This window comes from Cuculus canorus, chromosome 1, assembly GCF_017976375.1.
Source record: "Cuculus canorus isolate bCucCan1 chromosome 1, bCucCan1.pri, whole genome shotgun sequence".
NCBI lineage: Eukaryota > Metazoa > Chordata > Aves > Cuculiformes > Cuculidae > Cuculus > Cuculus canorus.
The window spans coordinates 106,017,717-106,045,150 of NC_071401.1; the positions used below are offsets into that span (position 1 = coordinate 106,017,717).

The 27,434-nt window shown below is 38.8% G+C and overlaps 1 protein-coding gene across 8 annotated transcripts in view; it reads right to left on the bottom strand.

The window, feature by feature from the left end:
- ROBO1 (roundabout guidance receptor 1) overlaps window positions 1-27,434 on the bottom strand; it is a 620,749-nt gene that overhangs the window by 291,159 nt on the left and 302,156 nt on the right. The window contains exon 1 of one of the 8 annotated variants that reach the window (XM_054076919.1): window positions 12,452-13,244. The exons of the other annotated variants lie outside the window; for them this stretch is intronic. Coding sequence (XP_053932894.1) covers window positions 12,452-12,506 — 55 coding nt within the window. The 5' untranslated portion in view covers window positions 12,507-13,244. Of the gene's footprint in view, window positions 1-12,451; window positions 13,245-27,434 lie in introns of those variants that run through there. 8 annotated transcript variants of the gene reach the window in all.

Below are 27,434 nucleotides of genomic sequence, written 5' to 3' on the forward strand. Positions count from 1 at the left end.
CTAACCAATTTCAACTTTTCTTGTGAGATAAGTGCTTGCCTTTGAGTTTGTCAGTTGCTCATCTACTTGGAAAGATTTTTCAAGTGAAGTAAATTAACACCGGCTCATTGACTTCACTAGAACTACACTCCTTTACAACAGTTAAAGCTGACCTACATTAAAGCAGCATTTCACACCAAGGAAGAGTGACCCTAAAGACAGTTGGAGCCAGGAAGTCCAGTATGTTTCTTCCACAGACTTAATCATCATGCTGCTTGAACGCCAGACTTCCTCATCCCTGAGGGCCTGCAGCCCTCCTTACACCACAGGGATGATAAAACGATGGCATACACAACCAGCCATTTCCAACTGGTGAGCCCTGGCCAGCTCACAGCTAGTAGGTGACTAGATGAAGTGGTGAAAGCCTCAGCAATTGCCCTTAAAATTTCTGGCAGGGAGTGGTGCCTGAGCTTGCTAGTCTAAGCTACAGAGCTCTGTTTTCAATTGAATTCTTACAGGTTTTGCCAGCCATCCTTCTTTTAACAGTCAGAGACATGTTCTGTCTGGAGCTGGTGGTTCCTTCTGACGGGTGATGTACCATAATGAAAGGAGGCTCAACACAAAGAGTCAGAGATGAGGCAGGGAGAAAAAGAAAAATTATGTAATTCAGAAGAGAGAACTGTTAGAATACATTCACACCCTTGAATCTCTTTTCTACCGTGCATAAATATAAGTCTGAACACATAATCCAAACCACTAACGAAGGGGGAAAAAAAACAACAAAAAAACAACAAATCCCACAACTGAAACTAAACAAAGATTTAATATACTTGGAATGATATACAGCACCATTCAAGAGAGCAAAAAAGATACACATGAGCTTTGCAGCGAAATAACATAATATTCAGTAGACATAAAAAGTTGCAGAAAGTCATTTCATTTTGAACCAGGATCAAAACCAAACAACTGTCAACCTGCAAATTTTAAGGAACAGGCTTTGGGAAAGCCACAGAAATGTTATTGTACGAAGTCTGACACCCTAGAATCACTCAGTCGCAACACGCATCCCTAAGCAAGCATAAAGAGAAGCCTGCACTTCTCGCTTTACTCTTCAGTTTTCCCCATTAAGTGGCTAAACAAGGATATACCAGCTGCACTCAAATTCTGATATCAAATGAGTACACCTTTGTTTGGTTTTTGTTTTTTTGGTTTTGGTTGTTTTTTTTTTTAAATTAGCTTAACCTTGTTAAATCAATTCTTATACTTACCAGGGCATGACATTGTTTACATAAGACTAAGTGCAAAACCCTGACCTCTGTTTTTCTATCATGACCTCAGAGAATAGAGCCCGCTCACCCTACCCCAGTTCTTACAACTTTAATTATGTTCAACAAGGCTGCTGCGCTTTAAAGGTATCATTTACCAAGGCCAAAAGCTCTTTATTTTTATTCCTGTTAATCACTCCCATTTTGTTTTTGAATAAAACACCGGCTTTTGTTTTATTCTATTTATACACCCTGGCTTTTGCAATCAGAATTGCTATCAGACTGGATCACTTCTTCATACACAGCCCAACAGCTTCCTACATTAGTATACAACCCTATAAAAATCCACATAATTTAGCTTTAAAAAATGTTTTAGCTGGTACAGGCCACAGAGACAGGGGACAAGGACAGGTCCTATCTCATTATTTACAACATCAACATCATTAATCAGGCTGCAATCTTTAAAGAAATTCCAGCCTTTCTGTACAAGTTCCCTGACAGTCAAAAAATATCTATTCTGTTCCCACATACTGATAATTTACATTTTCAGGACTACAGTAAGCCAGAGAATTCAGTGAAAAGCCAAGTTACCATTGCAGCTGTAGAGATATCTAGAAGAAGAGCTTAAATGCACTAGGAGAGTTTTATTGGGGTTTTATCTCAACAGGTTCTTCAAATTACTTAATGGCATATGAGCAACTCTACAGAAATACATTAATGTTAAAAGTTAAGCTATAATAGTTTAAAGCCATTATCATTTAGTTTATCATCATCACTTCATTTAAAGCCATTACTCTTTCACTTTACATTTAGAAGATGAACAGCCTAAACAGAAGTTGTATTAGATTCAGTTTATATAATGGGACTTCTAAATTGAAATAAAAAGCATGCAGTTTGAACTTTATGGCAAACTGCACAATCTTCACATTTTCTTTTCTGTACCACATGAGCTATTTGCTCACTAGACAAATAATGGGTAGAAGACAAGAGTTTCTTTGTTTGCGTACACTAACTTAAAGCTGTAAAACTCATTCAGCCAAACTTTCACCTTTAAACCTTAACCTGACTTGTAACAACATTTGTAGCCTCTAAAATTACACTGCCTGCACCCAGACAGAGTTAATCACCCTTCACTTTTGATGGTAGATCATTATTCTAAGCACTTAAACTTGAGCCCTTAAAAGCCTGAAGAAAAATACATACATATCTATGTCTTAAATCAGTAGCGAAACAACAAAACTCTGCTCCACATCGCCCAGTTGAAAAGGAAAACAAAACAAGACATACAACTTGTAGCTCATGAAAGCAGAAAATAAGTGCATTTAAAGTCTCCTCAGAGATGAAATTCATGCTTCCCAGCACATGCTATTGATCGGACACCTGGTACTTTTAGGAAAAAAAGACTAGTCACAGAGGAAAGTCTGGCTTTCTTTTTTTTTTTTTTTTCTGTAATTTAAAACCTGGGGTGGGGGGGGAGGGGGGGTGGGTGATGAAATTAGGTAGAGATTTGGAAATAACATGTTCTAAAAGCCGACAAGCTTGTTAAAATTTTAAATGGTTGGCACCATTCTTTCTTTAAAGGAGTGATCTGTGCTTTACACTTTGTTTATAATATATTATGGCTCCCTTCAATATCGTGCGAGTAGGAACCAGACTGCATTCATTTTCAAACTTGAGCAACAGCAATAATTCAGCATTTTTGCCGTCTAAAAAAAGATCAGAACCATGTAAAATAAATTCTTGGATTTATGTATTATACTTCTCTCTCAATTCTGGCTAAACGCCACAGAAAAAAAAAAAAGGATATTATACAGCACAGGAAAATTCAAAGCCAAAAGTGCTTTGAAAAAGGTATCAGACACAAAAAACCCAGCAAAGACAAACAAAGCAGATAAAAAATGAGAAGTTAAAACAAAACCAGTTAAGGGTGGAGGAATGAATGACTGCCACAGGAAAGACACCAACAGCACCAACTCAACATGCAATAAATCCAATCCATGCAATCAATAACACGAATGTATCCTAAATTGCAGGATATGCTTAGTCTTGAAACTTTCTGCACTTTTTAAGTTTAGAAGTGACATTACGAATCATCTCTTTTCTCCTGCTATTCAGCTTTTCTATGCAATCTCACGTAGTGGAGAAGTGACACATAAATTGAGCCTTTGTGTGACAAGCAAAAAATTGAAATCAGTAGTTAAACTTCCTTCGAGTTCCAGGAGCTGAGAATTCAGACAGGTTTTGCTTTTCCTCCTCGGGCCACAAAAGGAATGAGTTGTTTTTTTCTCTTTCATTTATGCTAATAAAGACAAGGGAGCTATTTTTATTTTCCTCTTTATTACTGCTTTAAAAAAAAAAAAAAAAAAAAAAAAGAATCCTCAGTTTAAAACAAGTTTTAACAAGTATGTTACAGCCTGCACACATAACATGTTGGGTGGAGTAAAAGCCCTCAGAAACACAGTGCACAGAGCCAATAATGGACTTGTCACCAGCACCCTGTGATTTCATGACTGCTAGAACAAAAACAAATGCCACGTTCAGTTAATTGCAAAGAAAAGAATTCATTAACTTGATGTGGCTTTTTACTTGACCTGCGTAAGCTGAATAAAATAAAATTTCATTTTATGAGATTCAAAATGATCCACTGCAAGCCTGCAGGAATTGTGATGAAATGACCAAGTTAAATGACTGTTACTGGACTGTAGGTTACCATGCATTTTTAGCTGTGAGGTTGTTGCTTTCCTTCCCCGAATAAGGTAACAAGCAAACAAAATGTAACTGACTTTCTGCAAATTGACATAAAATAAACATAAATTCATATCAAAGACCAAAATATCAGTCCTCAAGACACTGAGATAATATGAGTGCAGACATTAAGCCAATCTTTTTGGAATAATAACAACTGATTTCTAAATAGTGATTTCTCAAAAAAAAAAATCTCATAGTTATCAGTCAAAATCAAATGTTTTCATTATCAATAATCTTTATAAAAGAGGGGAAAAAAAATAAGCGGCCTGTATAAATAACATCTACTCATTGCCAAAATGGTGAAGCATTTGGTAAACCTAAATCTGACAAACTTCTTAGCTTGACTGTCCCAGAAAAGGCAGGGGAAAAAGATCCCCATCTGATATGAAGTATTAGAGGATGAGTGGGAGGGAGTTAAATATTCTCATTCCACATTATGGTAATGGCTACCACATAAATGGGAAAGAAGCAATCATCTAGCTTTAAAAAGTCTTACTTCCTTGCTTTCTGCTGGATACTCCACATGCACACACACACACACAAATCAAAATTTTAAAGAAAACCAAGGCAGACATTAAATAAGTAGAAACACTGGCAATCCAGAAACCAAAAAATGTTGCAAGCAGAGATTTCTTAGCAATGAAGTTTAAGGAACCTTAGCCTCTATCTGGTAAAGATCACAGCTGAATTCCATTTTATAATTTGCCACGATGAACCCCAGAAGGATAGTATCTAATTCTAGAAGGGCCTACCTCCCTTTTAATTTTCTACCCCTACAAATTTGCTGCAGAAAACTCAACCAATTCAAGCAATCGTCATAGCATCAAAAATGATGCCACTGATTTTTCTCTTTATAGTTCTAAAAAAAGTTAACACTTGAACACACACTCCACTGGTTTCTCCATTCCCTCCAGTAAGAACTTGGAAGTAAGTACTATAATCCTCCTACGGAATGACAGCCTTTGAACATTTTAAACATTATTCCTGATATGATACCAAGCTACATTACCAGTCAGCTCAGTAACTGCCCAAATCATACTTGACAAAAGTTAAAATAAGTACTCTATATGCCTCTAATCTTGTTTCATTTTATGCGTTTCAATATTTTGCTTTCCCTACAGGCAACACAGATTAACACTCACTAGTGGAACAGAAAACAGAAATAATTATTTTCTAAAGTTTTCTAAACTGTGAAGTACTCGCTAGCAGTTAAATTCCATTCTGTAAGCCCCTTCCCATTTCTCAAGGCACACATTGCTGCACACACATTTTAAGTGACAAACGTTCCTCAGAACAATTGTTCCAAAAGTTAATTTCTTAGTTTCTAAATTTAACATCAGCGCTTCACAGATTTCTTTTCTAGTGTCGAAACATAGGGAAGACTTTCTTCAATCTTCTGTATTCAAAAGGTAAATAGTAGCAATGGTTCCTTCTTTCTGCTTCGCATCTGGTTTTAAATTATTCCTTTTAATTTTTAAGGGCTGTATAACCTAAGCAATGAGTCTCATTAATCACTACTGAATGATTTAACCCAGCCATTCGTTCCAGATGCTCCTCAGTGCTAGAGATATGCTAATTCCTTCCAACCTTTACCTCCTGTTACAGTTGAAACCATAATTTTCCATGTTGGTGGAGACAGGATTTTACTCCATGCATGGGGCCTCCTGCCAATCACTTCTATACCTAAGCACTGGCACAGTGAAATTGCCATGTCACAGTTTCATCAGGCATCCTTTTGTTAAACTTGTTTGTTATATATATCCTCTCTCCTACATTCTGCTGCTACAGCTTCATAGCTCGGAGCGCTACCCTCTCCAGGGCCAAATCCAAGTAAAATAATTGTTACTACCTTCACTTGTTTTCTTTTCTCCTTGTTTCCTCAGACTATTTTCTTTTAATTTTTTTCTCCTTTATCACCTCCTACCATTAAACATTTTGACTGTGAAGCATCCGTCAGCTGCTGTACCTTAAGCATCAGCTATATTTCAAAACCAGAAGCTGCATTGACAGAATTGTTTTGCATGTGGGAGGTGAGGGGGGAAACATTTAGAAATTGCAAATCCCAGTTCTGAACCTGCCTAGCATGCAAAAGAAGTCCTAGCACAAAGTTAGAGAAGTGCCAATTTTAATACCAGGTGCCAAGAGGTTCTGGTAGAAGAAAAAGAAGAGAGGCAGTAGTGACATTGCTGAACATCTGATCCAACCCCCTGTATTTTATAATGGTTTATTATGCGTTCACTGAATAAACACTAGCACAACCTAGTTTTGGATTTGGGACTGCTATCCTCAGTTTGGACTTACATGCTTGGGCTCATCTGGCCAACAGGAGATACCCAAGTTGAAAGGCTTACTTTTGACTGATGTTAGTAAAGCGTACTACAAAAGCGACATGCCAAGACAAATGTAACAGAATACATACTCAAACACTGTTTTGATAGGTTTCTTGCCCTCCACAGTGCCATAGATGCACATGCAAACTCAAAGGTATACAGCTTTTTTAAGTTAATTGGCTCTTAAGGAAATGTTCACCACAGTCCCTGATTTCCAGATGGGCTAAGTACCCACAATGACGTATAAACATTCACAACTCAAGTCAAACACTTCATACAATTTAATTTAAACACAAGAATCAAGAGTTTCAAAAGGCACTACTGATACTAAGCAGCTCCAAATTCAGGCTGTAGGTTTCCAACTTCACCAACTCACAATGTCCTGGATTACAAAAATCTGAGTTTTAATGTCTACTGAAAATCAAGCCACTCTTTAAAGGATGTCTACCTGGTCACTATCAAAAAAAACACATTTTTCCCCCCTTTACCTACTTCTAGAAGAAAGGGAAGTTCAGCTAGTACACACCTTTAGGCTTACATTATATCCTTGGCCATATAAGATTAGAAAGATCAGATGAGAAACTGTTGATATCTGTTATGCCACTGCAAAAGGAAATAGCAAAATTAAATTCTTCTATCTATGAATTCAGAACCATGAACTGCTTCATATGTCTAATCTCCAACGTAAAGGCAGTTAAGCAATTAAATAAAGAGGCAATATAACTAACAATGCAAAATAAATACCTTGCCTTGGGACATGCAAATTTCAGAACATACAGAAAATGCAAGCCAAGCAAGTTTTAAACATAATACTCACATGAAACATTTTAACAGTACTAAAGAAATCACAGTTCTGATTTATGTAGAAGACAGTTAAAGGAGCAGAAGACAAAGGCTACAACACTGAGTAACATCCGAAGCGTACATACTATACAGTTCCCTCACATGGCTGTCAGAAATTACACCAGATTTCATTGGTGGGAAATGCACCTTTGCTATACCCTGTGCCCCACATCTGAGAAGGCAGTCTGTTCCAAAATTGAGTTTATCCAACTGCTAATTCACTATGCAAGATGAAGAAAATAATATACTAAGTTAAATATTTTAAATCAACAGCTCAGAACAGGCTTGTCATCTTTAGAGATTTTTAATCTATAATAACAGGTGTTCATATCACTTTAACAATTTGCTATATTAGCACCAGACTTAAGGTAATGCAGCATCATATTCAGCAAATACCTACCAACAGAAAAGGGCAGCTTGAATAATTTTGCGTATCTGACTCATTTCTTCAAAGAAAGTATATGTTTTTCCGACTGCAGGAGTCCAGAAAACATGTTTTTCTTCTGATTAAAAAGATTCATACTATTTCAATAATTAAGTTCGACAAGCCATTTTAGCCTAAACTGAATTTATAGTAAGTTACATTTAAAAATGAGGGTGAAGATGACAAAAAAATGCTACTGCTGTTATCAAAATCCATATATTGAACATCTACATCAGAAGGTGAATGCATGCCCAAGTAACACCATCAGGGCCTTCACTCCTCTTCGAGCAAGCAACATGTTGACATCACTTCACTAAAAGCCAAATGGAAAAGTGCTCAAGTTCTCATTTGGATAATGGCACTGCTTTATAGTCAAACAGTGATATGAGGACCTATAAAGGTAATCCTACAGAAGGTATGAAGACAAGGCATAAACCAGTAAAATATCTGCCCTTAAAAGCACCTCTAGCTTTCAAGATATTTAGGAGTTGTTTTTCTTTGTAGATGTACTCTCAACACGTGGTCAAGTCTCTATTCACTAACAGGAAAATAATCTGATTTCCCCTGTTTACACCATTTATTGGGCTTAAAATACACCTCGATCACTAACTTCACTATTTACTTTACAATTTTACAAAGAGGCACTCAGATGAATGAGTTAAGGAAGGTTATCACCACCAAAAGAGATTATACAGCAGAATACACAAATAAAATATGTCAGGACCTCAGCATACAAAATTCTTAAGTGCCCTTTTGCTTGCTTGGAAAGAGCAAGGTTTCTAGCTTCCTAATGGCAAAATAACCTCTATTTACTATTGACAACAAAAAGCCTCATTCTTAGCCATTCAAGTACACAAAAAAACCCAGTAAATTTGCAACAATTACTTATACATTGACAATGCTGATCCTCACTATGAAAGAGTGAACTATTTTGAAGAAGAATCTAAAACAGCTACCATAACACCAAGCAAAGTGCCTGTTATTCACATAGTACATTTAAGGATGACAAAAAAATAATAAATTGTAAAAGTTGAGAAAGTGACTGGACTTGCTAGCCCCAGCATATTATTAAATTCGTTACACAAAGCTAAACCCTAATGAGACATATTACAGTCGTTTAGGATTGTGAAACCAAAGTCTTTCAGTTATTTAGGAAAACCAAGTGCCAAACCAAAAACAATATAATTTGAGAGCAAAGGAATAGGTTCCCAGATTCTTAAGTAGATTGTTAGATTTTTCTGTCTTGAAAGTCTAAAAATAATATTTTCTCTCTCTACTTCTTATGAAAACAAGATTGGTTTTGAGCCCCCATCAAAACTCTTTGCCACCACTTCAAAAGAATTTTCAAATAAAACATCATTTGGCATAGATATTACGTGTTAATATTTCACATTAAACAAACTCGCTACCTACGTATCATTAGATTCTGATAATATTTCTAGTGGTCTATCTCTGTAGATCCAATTAGAACCTTTAGCCTGTAGATTTTGGGCAGGAGACTCAGGAGTATCCTTGATTCATGTTTTCTAAAAGAATCTTATGGATCATTCACAGTAATCCACCAAAGCTCAGTAACCTGAACAGAACGGATGATCCCCGTTAATGAAAACAGTATTGCTTCAGGACAATGATATAGGAACTACACGACACAGAAACAAGAGAATATTTAACAACCAACACTGCAGAGAGCAAAAACATCAGTTTGAGTGCTCCTCTGTTTAAAACAGGTATCCAAATTAACTGCCAAGCTATATAAAAAAAAAAAAGAAGTGTTTTGCTGTAGTTGAAAGGTAACTTTAGGAACATTCCATGGGCACCCCTTAAACTATTAACTATCAGAAGGCAACTCTCCCACGAAGCAATACAAGAGACAATTTTGCCCTCCACTGGCTAGAACTATCACTGGAAACCACGCCTGCCCCACTACTGTCAGGCCTGCCTGCTTCACACAGCATGAGAAGCCCTCTTGAGCAAATGTACCAATCCCGTGTGAAGTACAGCAATTAGTATGGGACATTATGAATGGGAAAGTGGGAAGACACGTTGAGTAGGTGGCAATCAGCAATGCAATGGAATACTTCCTAGGAACATACAGCTCTCTGTGAATGGATCAGAAAAATTAAGTAGTAACATACTTAGCCTTGAGAACTGCTAGAACAGTGAACACACATGCAGAAAACCTGAACTTTGACATCCTCATTCCCAGCAAAACCTTTCTACATGTTACTCTCCAGATAACCGAAAGCTTTTATTTTCCAAACATATGAATTTGATGCTATTGTTTCTTGGGAGGTGAAGAAATAAAAACTCCATGAATTATGAAGGAAAGATTGCTTCAAAATGGAGGAAAAAGGGCAGAAAGCAGGGAAACACTCAAGAAAACAAGAATACCAGAGAAATACCCCTTAAAGCAATTTTTATTCTTATCTTTATGCACAGAAGCATTGAAATAACACTGGGAGAATAGGGAAGGAAAGCTGCTATGTTCCCATGTTCAAAAATATTTAAATCCATCCAACATTTATTAACCACAGGCTTAGATGAAAGAAGGTACTTCACAGGATTGCACAGAGGCAACACCAGGGTAAAAAGTTAGGGATTTTAAATTTTAAGTGGTTTACCAATTACTGTTTTAGCAAACACTAACCCATTTAGCTTTCTATTATTAAGATTTTCCTCATCGTCATCCTCTAATTATTTCCCACCTCTCAGTAAAAGTTTCTAGCATCCCAGTTAGAGCGTGGCTACAGAAACCATTGATTCAGTACTGGGTTTGAAGCAAGTGAAAAACCTTCAGTGGAAAAGGGAGGAAAGGATCAATCAACTTGCAAGCAGATCAGCTGTCAGTAGAACTCAAAGGATTTCAGTGTGGAAACTGCTGTAGATGACTCTTGTCCTTCCTTCCACTCTGCAGCCATCTGCCCTCAGACTTCATCCCGCCAAAGGTTTTTGGCATCTCCATTGTTCTAGACACAAGACCAACTATTTGACCACATTAACTGAGGAAAAAAGAAACCCCTCTGGTGAGGGAGTTGGAGAAAAGTTATTCTCTGGCGTTTGTCTCTATCTTTGTGACTGTGCTTACAGGGCAAAATTTAAAACCTTCATAAAAAATCATGGGCAGAAAAGGAAAAAAAAAGCCAAGGACTCAGATGGAATCAACATTATTAAAGAGAACACCTCTACCCTGAGGAGGGGAAAAAAAAAATCAAAACCACACAAAAAAAAAAGACCCTAAATTTACATCCAACTTACTTTATTGAGCATTTATGTGAGAAATAAATGGGAAAATAATACTAACAAAAAAATCCAAACACCATCACCCCCACTGTCCCCTGTTTCTTAACTTGGGGTTAAAGATACCCCAGTAGACAACCGAGTTACAGAGTATATTGACTATAAAGTCAATTTTTCTACAGTGGGGCCAAGCGGTGTGAAAAATTTACAAAGAGTGAATCGGTGAAGATGTTCTTCCCCATTCTGATTGTTCCATCCAGTAGATAAAGAAGGCAAAGCAAATTAAAGGTGGCATGACTGACACAGTCAAAAGTGACCAGGGTTGCTCTCTTTTTAAAAGAAATACAAAGCCTTCCATACTCAAAGCCACAGAAGCAAACCTAATACCTAACAGCAAAACTGTAATAGTTAAATTTATGATATAATCTCAAAACAGACATAAGTTATTGCATTTGGTGACATAATTAAGACTTCAAGCTTCAGGCAATGTACTTAAGTCTTTCAAAAGCTTCATTCATTCCCTGGCTGACCAGGTGTCTCGCACTACCACAACTTTAATGGCTCAAAGGGGTCCTCAGCAAACGTATAAAAATCAATTAAGGCAGAAGAGTTAGCGCCCAAACTAACCTTAACTACACCACGAGGATTTTAATGCATTTACCCGTAGCTGAGTGTACGACAAAAGGCGTTGTTGAGAAGGGGAAGGAATTGTGCAGGCAGGCAAATCCGGCCTCCCGAGAGCAAGGGGAAGGTTGGGCAGGAACCAAACCCCGCGCTCCGAGCGCCTTCGCCCCCCGCCGTCCCCGGCAGCGGGATGCGTGCCCCCCTCTTCAAGTCCCTAACACTCAGCCCTTTATCGCATTCCTCGACACCCGGGTTGGATAGGGTGCTTACACAGAGCAAAATCTGCCAGCCACAATACCCTGGGTAGTACGACCCTATCTTTAATCTACAGGCACGATAAGATACCCCAACACGCATAAACCCCGCGCAAACAGTGACTAATGACCATTAATCCCCCGGTATCGCGCCGGCCATCTCTCCCGCTTCCCATTTATCACGCTGGCGCTTCGCTTCACGCACGTGGGTAAACTTTAACCTCCGAAGGAGAACCAAAACCCCCGTCCTCTCGGGGTTAAACCCTTTCACGGGGTTAACCCGCATCCGGGGCTGCCCCCGGGACACCTGGGAGGGGGGAGCACAACCTTCAGCGCTCCAGCCGGGGGATGGGGGCGCGGTACCCGCCGCATCTTCCCCCCTCCCCCGTTATCCCCGGGGAGCCCCGGCCGGGCGGGAGGCGCAGCTCACCGGGGAGGGACAACGGGGCCGCTTCCCGCCGATCCCTCACGGCCGGGGCTCATCACCGGCTGTACTTATAGTAAACGAGCCTCTGAGCCCGCTATTACCAGGGAGGGAGGCACCGCACAGGGCGCCGCGCATCCCCCCATCCCCGCGACCATCCCGGGTCAGCCCGTGCCTACGGAGGGACCACGGCAGCTCCCGGGGCAATTGTGGTCTGGGAGCCCTCCGGGTGGAAGTGAAGCTTCGTTTCCGAGGGAAAAAAGGGGGTCGGGAAGGGGAGGTTGGCTGTGCCCTCCCGCGCCTCGCCCAGGTGCGGTGGTTACCTGCGGTGAGACACACGAATCCAAAGAGGTAAAAGTGAGCAAAGTCCGCGATCATTGTCCTCGGGTGGCGCCGGCAAGCAGTCTCATGCCAGAAGAGCCGGGGGGAGAGGAAACGAGGAGCCCCCAGTTGTAATTCCACAGAAGCTTAAGGCAGGCGAGGATTCCCAATCCCGGCGGAGTCCAGGGGCGATTCCCCTGCGGGGAGGGCGCTGTCAGCTCTCCAGCGGCAGCTCCGCCCGGCTTCCCTTCTCCTTAGCCCGGGCTTTCCTAAGCGGCGCCTTGACACATCCCAGGACCATCCAGAGCGACGGGAGAAAACAAAAGACCCTCGCGTTCCGGCAGCCTCCCCGGTCGCAAGTTGCCGCTCCTCTCCGAGACTCGGGGGGTGCTGGGGGGAGGCTGGATGCTCCCGGTGCCGGCACGGAGCGGGCAGGGCAGCGCTCTCCGCCCCGCCGGGTCAGTGGGCGGCGGAGCGGGGCGGTGGAGCGGCGGCCCCCGCTCCCATCGCGGGCGCCCGGCGGCTGCCCCTCGCCCTGCCCGGCATCCCTGGCTCGCACCGCTCCTCCCTTTCCCAGCGCCGGAGGAGGGCACGACGAGAGGGGCGAAGGGAGAAAGAAAGGAAGCGGGGGAAGAGGGAGCGAGCAAAACTTCCTCGGGCCAACGCCCCCAGCCACCCACCGTCCCACCCCGCCCGCTCTCGGTGCAGGAGGAGGAGCGGCTCCTCGCCTTCCCCAGCCGCCGGGGCAGGGATGCTCGAGTCAGGCGGGGCCGAACCCGCCGCGCCTCAACTTTCTGGTGGCACGTCGAGCCGCTCGTGGGTTTCCCCCTTCCCCCCTCTCCTCCTCCTTCTCCTCCTCCTTCTCTGATGCCGCCTCGGGACACCCTTAAAGGAGCCGCACCCACACAGCCCGGCGCGCCCGCACCGCCTCGCCCGTTCTATCCCGTCCGCAGTCCCGGCTGAGCCCGGGGTACCAACAGTCGCAGGGAAAGTAAACAAACAAAACAAGCAAACAAGCAGAAAAGGAGAAAATTAAAAAAAAAAAAACAAACCTCAAAACTAAAACACCCAATCTAACTCGGGTCTTCTTGATTCTCCCCAAATCGGGAACCCCAAGCCCCCAGATGGAAAAGAGTCCCACGCGTGCTGAGACCTCCCTCGAGGTCACGGATGGCGATGCGGCACCCGCTCATGGGCCCACAGCCAACCTTTCCCCTCACAGTTTACCTGACCCTTTTCCTTCCCTTTCCTCTGTTCCAATGATCCATGTCACTAGCGAATGGCACTATGAGCAGTTACAATGTTCTCTGGCATTCCCGGTGGAGCAAGAAGACTGCGTTTTGCTCAATGATTTCTAGGGCTGTGGCCTGGCTCTGCTCCAGGCATGGACCAACCTCTGGCACGTGCATCCTCAAATCCACACTCAGTCCTTGCACCCATTTTCAGTATCGCTACGGCTGGGTGCAAGGACAGATGCTATGCAGAGGTACGTGACCAGCTCAAGCAGCCAGCTACATATCGTGTTAGTTTTATCTCATGCCACGAAGGCAAGAAGGCTTAACATCATAGGTGAAAAGAGAAGGTGGACTTGGAAGAAAGACTGCTGCCCAGTAAGTCAAACACAGAGCAGAACTAACATTTCACAGCAAAGCTACAGGTATTCCTAGGTTTGATTCATTAAATTATGAGGATTGGATGATATCTAAAAGGCTTGTGTTGACACGATGAGGGGGAACGGGTATAAACTGGAGAGGGGTACATGTAGACTAGACATTAGGAAGAATTTCTTCACCATGAGAGTGGTGAGACACTGTCACAGGTTGCCCAGGGAAACTGTGGCTGCCCCATCCCTGGGAGGTGTTCAAGGCCAGGTTGGATGGAGCCTCGGGCAGCCTGGTCTAGTGGGGGGTGTCCCTGCCCATGGCAGGGGGTTGGAACTGGGTAATATTTAAGGTCCCTTCCAATCCAAACTATTCTATGATTCTGTGATTCTATGATTCTAAAAAGAAATTTCAGTTCCAAGAAGCATGCTGAGTATATTAACACCGTTGCAAGCCAGCTTTTTCTTGCAGTGATATAATAAAACTCCAGATAAATCCTTCCTTCACTGCCTGTCATAGGATTTATACGCGTCCCACACTGCTATCAGCCAAACAGGTTTGGATGCTCTCAGCCACCATCAATCCAACAGCACTCAGGCTGGCATGCCACTATGTTTGCCCCATTTCACGTCCCTGAGAGTGGTGTAGAGCAAACTTGGACTGAAAGTCCAACAACAGAAAGCCATGTGGTTTTCGCTGAAAAGGAAGTTCCTGGTTTGTAAGTGTGTATATATATATATATATATACACATACACACACTGTATATATATATATATATATATACACACACACACACACACACACATATATGTATATATACCAGCAGTAGCCAAACTGAGAAGATTCCCCACTCAAACTGGTAAGAATAGACCAAGCATTAGATGACTCAAAAGTTAGACAAATAACATAGTATATTAACATGAATCAGTCATTACTTTTCAGAGAGAAAAAGGAATTACTGTCCTACTTCGGATGCATTTAGAAAAGAGTCATAACTATGGAATCAATAACACTGAATTCTGTTGGATATGACCAGATTTCTGTAGCCAACAATTTCTCTTTCTGTTCAGTGACCTCATACCATCATTCTGCACTATATGGAAGAAAACTGTACTGGCACCTCCGAAATTAAAATACACAACAAAACCAGCAAAGACATCCTAGATAGTCCTTGAACCCAAGTGAGAAGTTTGAGAATTCAATATATTAGGTTTGAGGGGTTTGGGTTGTTGGTTTTTTGTTTGTTTTTTTTTTTAATTAAATAAATGAGAATCACATGCAGGGCTGAAAATGAGTGTCAAGAGTTCATTTATTTAACCTCTCAATTCTGAGATAGAACCAAGTATAAGTAGACTACAACTAGCAAGTATTGTTTAATCTCATTACTGTACACTTGTAGTGACTGGAATTTCATATTCTCTTTAGGTAAGCTGTTTTAGTTACTATATAGTCAGGTGTTTGGGTTTTTTTTAAAGCCTAGACTAAATAGTATCCAGGAAAGGAAAAAACATGACCACCACAGACACTACTTCTGTAGTATCAATACTTGACACACTCACATATGTAGTAACAAATTACATATTTTAATTGACTACTTCTGTTAAAAAAGCAAATCTACAAATAAGTCACTCTATAGGGTATAAATGGTTTTATGTATTCTGCGAATGTACATACATATTATTTATATAAAGGTGTTTATTCATTTATAAATTGTTATTTTTATGTATCACTGTTTTTACATGAAGCTGTCAATATCCATTAGTTGTAATAACATCATTTTAATGCATTTCTATGGCATATGTATTATCTAGCAACATAAATTAATATAATTACTTTGTAACTGGCAAAAGGTATATATGAGGTGGTGAAGGTAAATAAAGCATTTATCTAATTCCCGGAGTGTTTTCTCTATTTCAGATAAATCCATTTCCTCTACATTAGTTAAATAATAGATTTTAGATTCATGCACTCTTTGTCTTAGGTCCTTCAGAAAAACGACCAGTAAAATGTTATGCTGTGTTGAGGTCTTATGTATGCTGGATGTTTATTTTCCCATTTCACATTTCAGATACAGAGATATTCTAAATACAGTGGTGGACTAAAAGTCTGAAGCTTGAATGACCTTACCATATGATCATGAGGTGAGCGTCAGTAAAACAGTTTAAAGCTTTCGTGCTACAAATACTCCATTTTTAACAGGCATCTGTTTCTATCACTATAAAGAAATCTTTATCCTTTGAGAAGTACAGAATCATTCTACTTTAGGTATCTATAGTGGAAGTACACTAGAATGTCTTTTTTTTCAATTTTTACTGGCTCAGTTACTTCATAACATAATGTTTAGCTGTCAGTGTTTTCTTACTTCAGAAAAGATACTGAGTGGATGTATACTGCTCTAATTATCTTTCTTAAAATTCATTTAGATTGTAATAATGTATAACAGCTGCACAGCTGAGTGAATCTCTTCAAACAGTAAGCCTACAGAAATTCATCAGAATATCTTATAAGTAATTGACATCATCTTTAATTCTGCAGATGTTCTTACAAAATGTGTGTTATTCAGGCATCTTTATTGTCCTTGATACTGAGACATATCTACATATATATGAGATACACACACTTATATATATGTCCAAAAATATTTCTAGGAAAACAAATATGGCTTTAACCTCTTCAGATCTGGGAACACTACTTCTATGTATATTAAAATGCAGATGTTCTTGCTGTGTTAATTCTGGAACATGTGAAATGTGAATACCTGAAGAGTAATGAGATAAAATATATAAAAGATATAATAATTTTGTTGGCATCTGAAAAGGAGAAGGCAAAAATGTCACAAAATTATATTCCATTTTGACCAAGAAATATAGAAAAAATAGCCCTCTTTCACTGACATAAAGTCATGTTTTAAAGTTAATTTTAAGACTACAGAAAATACAGTAAAGTGTGCATTTGACTGTACAATAACATACAGTACTGCATTCGTCAAAGTGAAATATCAGGTCTGATTCCCAGCAGTTATCTTTCTATTTAAATTTCATGCAGTACTGAATGCACAACAGTTGAAGGACTGAATTTTTAATCTGGTGTTTATCTTCTTCTGAATCTTCCTTCCCCTCCCTGCCATTTTTAAGAGTTACATAAACATGTAATTTCTGAGAGAACAAGAATACTCCTAGACACGAAATTACATGTGCAGCCTGTGTTTGAGGCACAGAACTCTTAGGAGAAGAAAAAGAAAAGGTTCTACAGAACTCATACTTGTGATTCAGCAGATGGCACTCTTCCCTCAAAGTGACTGAAATCAGTACTACCTCTGATACAAGGACACTGTGCTTATAGAGATTATTTATTTCACTTTACCTAGAAGAGCCTTGTTTCTGTAGGCCCTAAAGATCCCAGGGTACTTTTGTCTAAAGGCAGAGGTATGCACATAATATCTTGGTTGTGCTGCAGGAGCAACTGCACACTCTCTCCACAAACCTTTTTGAACTTCAAATGACTCTTACCTTCCTGATCATAAAACCACTGTGCAGCCTTCCGGTTATCCCTGGGAGCTGGCTGCCAGAAATACCTCTGTGCGTGCATACGTATATTATACATGATCACACATAGACATGTCTGCCTATGTATACAGAGTTTATCATCCTTGAGTGTTCCGAGGCTGGCTGTGAGAATGACTAAATCAGTAGCATTATTCTATATGCTACAATTAAGGTCTCATTGACCTCAGAGAACTAGTCAGGTAAAAGTGCACTGTTACTGTTAGCAGTTAGACTATTATGAAGGTGTCTGCACAGTTTATTCAAACTAGAATAATTTTCACAGATTTTTGTCAAGATTTGCATAACATCTGCCCTTACTTTCATATGATCAACCATATAGACTCAGAAACATCCAGCCAATGCATTTGCATATACACTCATAGTAACTCATGAAATTCCATGTCTCCTCTCCTTTGTGTTTTGTTTTTACCTGCTGTAGTCTAAAATATGCTTAAATTACTATATCACATTATTTTACCCTTGGAATGTAATACTCATTTTAAAAAGGCGGACACCTAAAAAGTCCACTGTATTCCTGCCATTGTTCTAATCAGATATAACTAGGCTTAAAAAAACTGTTTATTCTCAGACTGTTTAGGACACCACAGAAGTGACCAGTTGTATTATTTAGTAAACTGTCTTAAAAAAACGTTTCAAACTCTTTTTTTCTAACTGTAAGCATTAGTAAGCTGAAATGAAATGGAAAAAATACCAGCAAATATACATCTCTCTTTGTATATTTGTCTGTAAGTATATTAGGAGCCTAACCCATATTAGGAATCCTAACTGAAGTCAATAAGCACACATGACAGCAGAACAGTATATAATTTCAGGGTGTTTTTGTAGGTTTCAGGAGTAAAAAATTGCATTTTTCTATGTTTAAGTTAAACTGTCAGTGCAGTTGTGGTAAGAAGGAACACTGTAAAGCATAGCTAAATGTAAAAAAGTGCATGGATAACAAAAGCTTGAAAACCTACAGTTGCCATGTAATTAATTTGGATCATTATTATGAGTAAACAAAAAGTGTTCTTATTTCCATGCCCATTTAAGTCAATTTCTGTTATTTTTTGACCTTACTGGTTACTGGTTAAAAATGCTATTTAAAGAAAATATTTTCTTGTATTTCATTGTTAGGGCCTTAACACGATTTTGCTTTTATTTACATTAATTTGAGAATGTAGCTCTTGTTTCTTTGCTGTTACTCTTAATTACACCACTAGTGTATTCAGACTTCCGGTGTCTTTCGCTACGTATAACATTTAGAATAGCAGTCATAGCCATTGCAGAGTAAGTAATGCTAGCAATAAAATATAAGATTTTATTTGCTGTGTTGAGTTTGTAGACAGAGACCCTAAACAAGCCCAAGCCTCGTTATGCTAGGTGTATAAAAAGAACATGACAAAAGATCTTTCTTCAAAGGATTCATAAAGCATCGTTATCAAAATAAAGGACTACAAGAAAAGTTCACCACTGGCAAATGCAAAATTCCATTGATGTTTATCCTTTAATAATCCTTTATATTAGGGGTGAATGTGGCTTTTCATTTCTGTTTGAAAGATGCTATAGCACAGCCCCACTGGAAAAAAAAAAATACTGAAGCTATATTCCTTCTGTTCTCCCAGAAAAATGCTAAGGGCATATATTTTCTATTCAGTCTACTCAGCAGACTAGCTCAAAAGCTTTTAAAAATTATTATAATTATAGGAAATACTGCGTACAACTTCTGCTCTGTGGCTTTGTTCTTGTTAATGACAAAATGCTAATCTGCCTAATATGTAATTTATATACAAACAACACAGTATTTATTACAAAACCAGTGTTATCTCTGATATTATTAAACAAAGAGAGACCTGTCCCTGAAATCTCAGTATTTGGTTTAAATGTTTAACAAATGATCCATTCAGCAGTTGCTATTTCCTTGTTTCTATACAGAGTGTAGGAAGAGCATGAGGGTGTCACCTAGTGGATTGTTCAGACTGAACTGGAAGAAAGCTAACAAGCGAAAACATCCAAGTGACATTGAATGAACTAAGAAAATAAAAGAGAAAGGATTCTTTTTTCCTTTATTTAATTACTTCAGGAATTGCGAAGGCTTCAACAGAGCTTTATTGTTCTGTAATATCTGCCTTTGGGTTTCCATTCATGTCACAGAAACTATTGGCACTGAAAAGGGCTGTAAGAATGATGCATCCAAAATTTTGAAAAGAAAATTACCTATGTTCCTGGCTCAGAGGAAAGGTTTAATATTACCACAGACAACCATTTTAAATGAGTTGCACAAAACTTTTGTGTAAGATTACAAATAATTGGAAGAAATTATATACAGTGCCTGTAGATTCCATCAATTATGTTTTAAAAGAAGGAACTATTCCATGATTTTCAACAGGCCATCAAAAAAAAGATTTTTTTTACATTTATTAGTTTGAGATTGCTGTATGCATTTGTAATTCATGAATAGTTAAAGTTAACCTTAGCAATCTGGAGATGAAAAGGATTACATAAACTATCCATCTTATTTCTTTGATTGAATTACTGCACATATTTAAAGCAGACGCCACTTAAGAACCGAATACCTGCAGTGAATTAACTCAGTCAAATGCAAAGCAGATACCCAAGCCAGCTCACCCAGCGCCATTTCAATTGCATGTTGAAATTTAAAATAACCACCATACAATTTATAATTTCATGATGAAAGCCTATCTGATCCCATTTATTTAACCTCTTTTAATTAAAAAAATGCTTACTGTAGTTTTAATATTATATTCTGCCCTTGAGTGGAGGAAGGGGGAAAAAATAAGGATGGAGCTACAAATGATAGAGACATCCTGTTTTAGTGCCTAGAGCATGAATTTTATTACACCCCCTGAAATTTTTCAGCGCGTGCTGTGTGACTTGCATGGGAAGAGGAGAAAGTCTTTGGCCCATGACAGTATGCTTATTTGCTGGTGTCAGAAATACACACTACCTGTCAGAAGACACAGTATGCTACTGGAAGAAGCAGCAAAAAATCTTACACTAGCAGTACGCTTCACTGGCCTTGCTCTTGGTATCTTACTTGAAGAGGTAATATGGCTAGTAGTAGTAATGAATGAGTGGAACGGTCTTCTTCTGTGTGTAAGGGCTAGCCCATCCTTAGCCTTTTTTTGCACATACAGACAATCTAAAATTCCCTGCAAAATACCCTGGGTGAAAAGGTATAAAGATCCCAACAGTCCTTATCCATACCAGAGGCCTGGAAAGCCACACTTCAAGAGAACTGTGAAAATGTGTCTCACTTAGTTTAATCAGCAAACCAAAAATTTGTAGAAATGTATTCCAAGTGTCAGAGTTAAACCAAACTTTCCCTACACCATGAGGGAAAATAAAGAAAAAAGATGAGTTAAATTCCTCACCCCCAAAACAGAGAACAGAGTTCGGTTGACTAGAAGCACCTTGTTCTGTTAGATATTAAATGCTTTTTGGCCCTTAGAAGCATTTCTCTTCTCTTTGGGATATGGATTTATTTTGAGGTTTTCTTTTTACTTTGTTTTTATCATTCCCCGCTGCTCAAAACTGTTGGTCTAGGTCCTAATGGATTCTGGTGAGAAATACCTGGATGATTTATATAGTGAAGTTTGGTAGTAGACACTGATAAAGTACAAAATCTGCAGAGCAAGTAAGGTTTGGTGCTGAGGGAGAGGATACTGTCAATGAGTCTTGTATACCCATTCATACAGCAGGCTATTTTACTTTAAAGTAGTTCCTCCCAGCTTTGTGCAGGAAACAGCAGTACTGGGATCCAGTACTGCATACATCTCTTTTCTCACAGAAGGTCAGGCTGCCTTTAGAATAAAAACAAAACAAAACAAAAAACCACTCCACCTCCCCCACCAAAAACACAAAACAAAACAAAACAAAATGAACAAACTAGAGGGAAGGCTTTGGTCCCCAGCTACATATTTTATTAAAAAGAAAACTGGTCTTGCATGTGTTCTCCTTAAAACCTCCCAAAGGACAAATCTGTTAGGGTATGTCTACATAGTAAGGAGCATCCAGTAACACAACTGTTCCACCCACTCTCTGAGACGGCCTGACATGAGCCAGCTCCAATCCAGAAGCTGAGTAAATATGCTATCACAGTGCCAAGCCTGAGCTAACACAGGTTGTGTCTCAACAGGCCTTATTAGCTCAGGCTCATTCTGTAATAACATGGCTATATGGCTGCTGCACTACAGCTGGCTCTGTGTGCCTGGCTTGCCGTGTGTGAGGAGCAGGCGCTTAAGTATCTGCTCCTGACTGTGTAGACATGCCGTCAGTGTGTTCCTCCTCTTCTTCCCGGAGATTTTGTCATCTAATTTAAAGCCAGCAGCTGCTCCTCTCAAAAAAAAACCCAAAAAAACCAAAAAAAAAACCCCAAAAAACCCCCCTGTACTGGTGTAGAAGAAGAACATTTTGAAAATAGTATGTCTGTGAAAGGTTGTGGAGTGCTGACTGCTTCTACAAGGTCAGAGGCTCACTTCTGTTACACCATAATGGCATTTTCCCATGCAGAAAGTACGACTTTAAGCAAGGATCACATAAGTATACAACTTCCAGTTTTCTCATCTATCACCTCTTAACAGAGAAGATGCAAGAGGAAATTACACACTGAGCACTGGAGGAGGCCTAAAAATGCAGCACTATTCTTTCAAATAAAAAGTGAAAAACTCATCCTTCTCTTTTATATAAATAGACAAGTTTTCTGTTTTCCTAATTGTTACTAAGTACACACAAGTTATCTGCATTTACCCTCAACTATATGGCTGGACAAACAGCCTACTTTTAGCTGGAGGACACATGGATACATAGCCAACCTCAAAGGATGCAACAAGAACAGAAAAACTGCTCTTTAAGTCTTAATGCCAGAAGGAGACAGCAACAGCATGCTAGTTCAGATAGTAATGTCAGACTACATACATTCTCAGACCAAAGGAAGTCAGGCAAAGTTCTTATAGATCACAATAGGGGAGGATATTACCTGGGATCCACCCCTTCCACATATGATCCTTGTAGTTTATAATCCTTAAATGGGTAAGTAGAAGAGCAGCAGCTAAAAACCTAATTCTAAACCTACACCTAAACGCACACATGCGGAAAAGTATTTCCAATCTTTTTGCATTCTTTCTTTCATAAATTATTTTGGGGTTTATCTTTAACTGACATTTTAAAATGTTGCTTCCTCGTGATGGGGCTGGGGAACTGTCACTTTTGTGTATTCAAAATTGATAGTCTCACATAGAGATAACAACCTCAGGCCAAGGGAGATTGCTTTGATGTAGAGAGGGTTTGCAATATTGAAACTTTGCATACTGCCATGAAAATGTGGCGCTCTCAAGGGAGTTCTTCCTAACTGGTAGGGAAAACTGTTCACTTGAGTAGGAGTTGGAGGGATTTTGTTCAAACATATTCAGTGGGTTCTCTTTGTGACTAACTTTATTTTAAATCGTAAAATTTAAAATTCCCAACATTCAAGAAAATATACATGCTTACTTTTTGTGATACATTTTGGTACGCAAAGCTACTTGTGTTGCAACATTTGCATTTTAATGTAAAGAAACAAATGGGTTTTTAAGCCCTCATTTTTATTATTAAAATGGGGAAATCCTCTCTGTGAATTCAATGGGATTATTAAAGACTCTACATGTTTTTCAGTAAAGTACTTATGAAACCTCCAATGCACTTTGTTCTTATATGGATTGTTTCCAAAAAGTAACATTGTTTTTAGTTCTTACAGAACTATGCTGTAATGCCCTCTACTGGTATTAAGCTGGTAAAATCACTTTAGATTTTCATTTTAGGTGATTTAAAGAGGTATAAAAAGAGTTTAAAGACTGAGGGTTCAGATCGCTATTAACTTCTACCAGTAGCCTAGGTTGGTGAGAATCTGTAAGAGGTTTTTAAGTAAAGCCAACTAAATTATCTTAAAGAATACCAGGCTTTATATAAGCTTACAATGTTGTCTAGATCTTCCAAGGTTTCTCAAGAAAGAACATTTGCTAAATTCTATGAAAAATTCTATGAAAATGTCCATTTAACTTCATGAAGTTAATTCTGCATTAGCAAATCAAGATTGTGAAAACCTTACGAGACTAGTCTTGTTAGATTTCAGTATTTCAAAAAGAATTTCAAAAGTCTTGGCTTACATTTTACTCAGCCAATGCATGACAATAACCATAGACTGAAGGCACTGTTAAAGCAAGAAACTAAATATATGCACTGGGATTTATGTCATAATCTTGGTCAATATTTTTAGTAGCTTTAAAGAAAATGGGAATGACAATTTGGACAGTAAATTATACACATACTGAAGAATCTTGCTTCAATACTTGTATGGCATGAATAAATAGAAAGAAGAAAATATTGAAAATCAACTTAGGTTTTTTTTCCTTTCCAGCTTGCTACTCTCTTCCAGCAAACTTACTGAGGTGCTACAGATCCCCAAGGAGTTAATTAATACTTTCCGTGAATAAATATCAAACACACAAACCACTCCTGTACAGGAAGATGTAATCAAGTGAGGGTTTTTGAAGTACCGTATCATTTGAAGTACTTATTTTATAGTGGCTTGGTTAAAATTGCTTTAATTAGATAAGGTACTGATAAAGATAAGGTCCAGGATGTTCTTGGTTTTCTCTTTCAGTTCTCTCTGAGCACAAAGTAGAAATTATAAACCTTTCCCAAATTTGACATCTTGGCAACGTGAGTGAGAGTTTCAAAAGTGCTTTGCAGAAGGGAATGTTCAACAGCCATTGAAAGAACTCCCCTTGGTATTCTTGAAAATCTCACCCTTAAACCTTTCTTAAGAATCCCTTGAAAGAGATTTTTGCTTGAAGCCATAAATCTTCCCATCAGATATGCAGGGCAAATCACCAATTAACAGGAGACATGAAGGATTTTCTTGATTACAATTTGGACATGCATTTCTCTGGAGAGCTGCTTTTGTTCAAAACCAGCCTATCTCCTCCATGTTTGAGCACTCTGTATGTCTCACAATCGAAAACCAGACAAGTCCAGTGCAACAGAAATGAGGGCTTGAATCATCTAAAATGCTTTCATGAGACAAATTGTTATACAATAGGTGACATACTGGTGTTTTGACACAACATCGTTTCAGATGGCAAAAGCATTCTGCTTCTCTGGGACACAATGGCATTGGATCCAAATGAGGAGTATGTGTAGATCTGGCAATAAACATGTTAAAGGCAAACATTAGCACTCAAGACTATTGTGTAGGTTTAGGCTAATCCTTAGGGGATTTTACATTCTTGGATCTGCCATATCCTAAGCTGGCATTAGCTTGAGGTGACAACCCACTGCCTGAGCGCAGGTGTGGGAGGCATGCCTGCCACTTTTCAGATATGTACGAGAAGCTGGACTCCATCTGTTTTCTTTCCCAACATTTTAATAATCTGCCGTATTGCTAATTATCCATGTAATTTAAGCCATGGTGAAGGCACCAGTGGAGACATATTTTAAATGGCTGTGATGAGGACTGTAGTTGTTTTTATTTAGCCTGTTTATGTTTAGGTTTCAAACTTAACATATTAAACTACAGGACACAGTTTGATCTGTGATCAGTGTTCCTATCAGAGAAAAAATGTGGCGCCTAGCCCTTGTGAAATTTGCTTTATTGATTTTCTGGAAGACATTGCCCAATCTAGTCTACCGTGGCAACATTCTGAATTCTCTCTTATCTCTGTTCTATTAAATACAGTGTTGTAGGTAATGCTAGTCCCAATTACAAGTAACCATCTCTTTCTAAAGTGATTTGTATTGTGTCCAGTGGCTAAAACAAGACATCATCAAAAAGCAGCATATTCTTTTATTACCCATTGGATTCAGGATAACCTATTGATTTGACACCGATTTCTCACCTGAACAGTGGAGAGACTGAAGTAAATATGCAGTGAAAAAAACATCTTACAAGGACGTGAGGACTTCTTTCTAGAATCTTGATACATAAACATACATAGATTGTTGTGGCACTTTAACAATGTAATTAAAGTATCACAATCATGTAATATCCTTGCCCAAATGCTCCCATGCTTGCCATGAAACTTTACACAAAACATAAGCCTCAGTTCTTAAAAGAAGTACTGTTCAGTTAAAGAGTAAACTTAAGCTCTTCCAGGGATGGCAGTCTTTTCTGTGCTATAGCAGTCTTCCCTGCATCTCACAATCAAGCAGAGGCTAAGAACAGCAGCAGGCAGAAAGGAAAACTGAAAGGCAGCCTTGTCTCTTCAATGCTCTATGGCTGCTGGTGACAATCCCTTAGAGATTCCATAGCCATAAACTTGGATCCAGGGCTGTATCCAAAATAAAAACAAAATACTTATGTTCTGTCTCCTCATTCTTCAACTATTTGCCATATGAAACACTGCCACCTCCAAAGAAGAACACAACAATTCTACCTCATGAGGTTTGGGGTCATAACCTCCAGAGTGATGTGAAAGTCCTATTTCTGACATACACTGGAAAAACTAGGAACATTGTTATTTGTATCCACAGAAAAAAAAATAACAACAGATAAATTGCTTGTTAGGAACATTTATACCAAACTTTTAACAAGTTTAGCAAGAGGTATGAAATAGATCTCTACTTTTGATACTAGCTTCTGGAAGCAATATTTACAAATAAACTATTATTATTATTATTATCATCATCATCATTACAACAAACAACCTATAATAGCATGGTACTGAAGAGTCAAGGGAAGAATTGGAATCTTCATTTCTTGACCACTGCAAATTAAGATAAGATGCTTTTCTGGAAGCCTTAAGCAAATACAAGCATTTCTTATGGAGCTGGTACAGGGGTTAAATAGGCAAAGTTTAAATAGCTTTTATAAGATTTGACTTGTTAATCAAGTGGTCTTTTCTATCTTAAATACTACTAATCATGCAAGTGATACTAAACAATATATTGTCTAGAAGGTCAACATCAGTATTTTAGAGATTTTATATACTACAACAGATTCAAAACATTTTATTCGCTTTTGCATTGTAACCATGCCACAGCTTGCAAAAGATTCTTTGCTGTTCTACTGACAAAAATGAACATAGATCCAAAACATGATAGTCCATACCCACAAAGTGGGAATGAGTTACTGATTTCACACCTCTGCAGTTTGTGGTTTATAGACACAGGTTGATTATGCGCATGTTCCTAATTAGAAAAGTTAAAAGAGTTTTCATATCTTTCAACAAAATAATGCCTTCAGTTGATTACAAGTAAGATTGGAAAACAAATTTTTTAATGAAATATGTGTCACACTTGTACTGAATACCATCATACGTTGCTCAGCAAAGCTGCCAATAAAGTGAAACAAGTAGAACTCTTCATATGTTTCCATGAAATTAGTAATTAAAGGTTTTCTAGTATGCAGCTTCATGGAGTACAAAGAATAAATCACATAAAACAAAAGCAAGACACTAAAAACCCAATTTCATGCAGAATTCCAACTCCTGAAGGGTTTGAAGCCTCAGGCACTTAGAATTTACTGTTTTTATTCAGAAAAATGATTTGCAGATCTAAATGAATATCTTAGGTTTTTTTCTTTGAGTCAAATGATCCATCTGTTTACTAAAACAATTCACTGTGAAGCCCAAAAGGTCATTTCAGGGTAAAACCTCCATCTTAGCAAAGGGTAAACCAAACAGGGTGTCAAGTTGAACTATTTGAAGTATAAAGTGCCATCAGATAATGTTTGATGATGGTCAGATTGTATGATCTTTCTCCTGTAGTTTTCTTAAGATTGGGATGCAAATAATCATTTTCTTGGAAGTTATAACATTAACAAAGGTTTATATTTCTGTGTCAC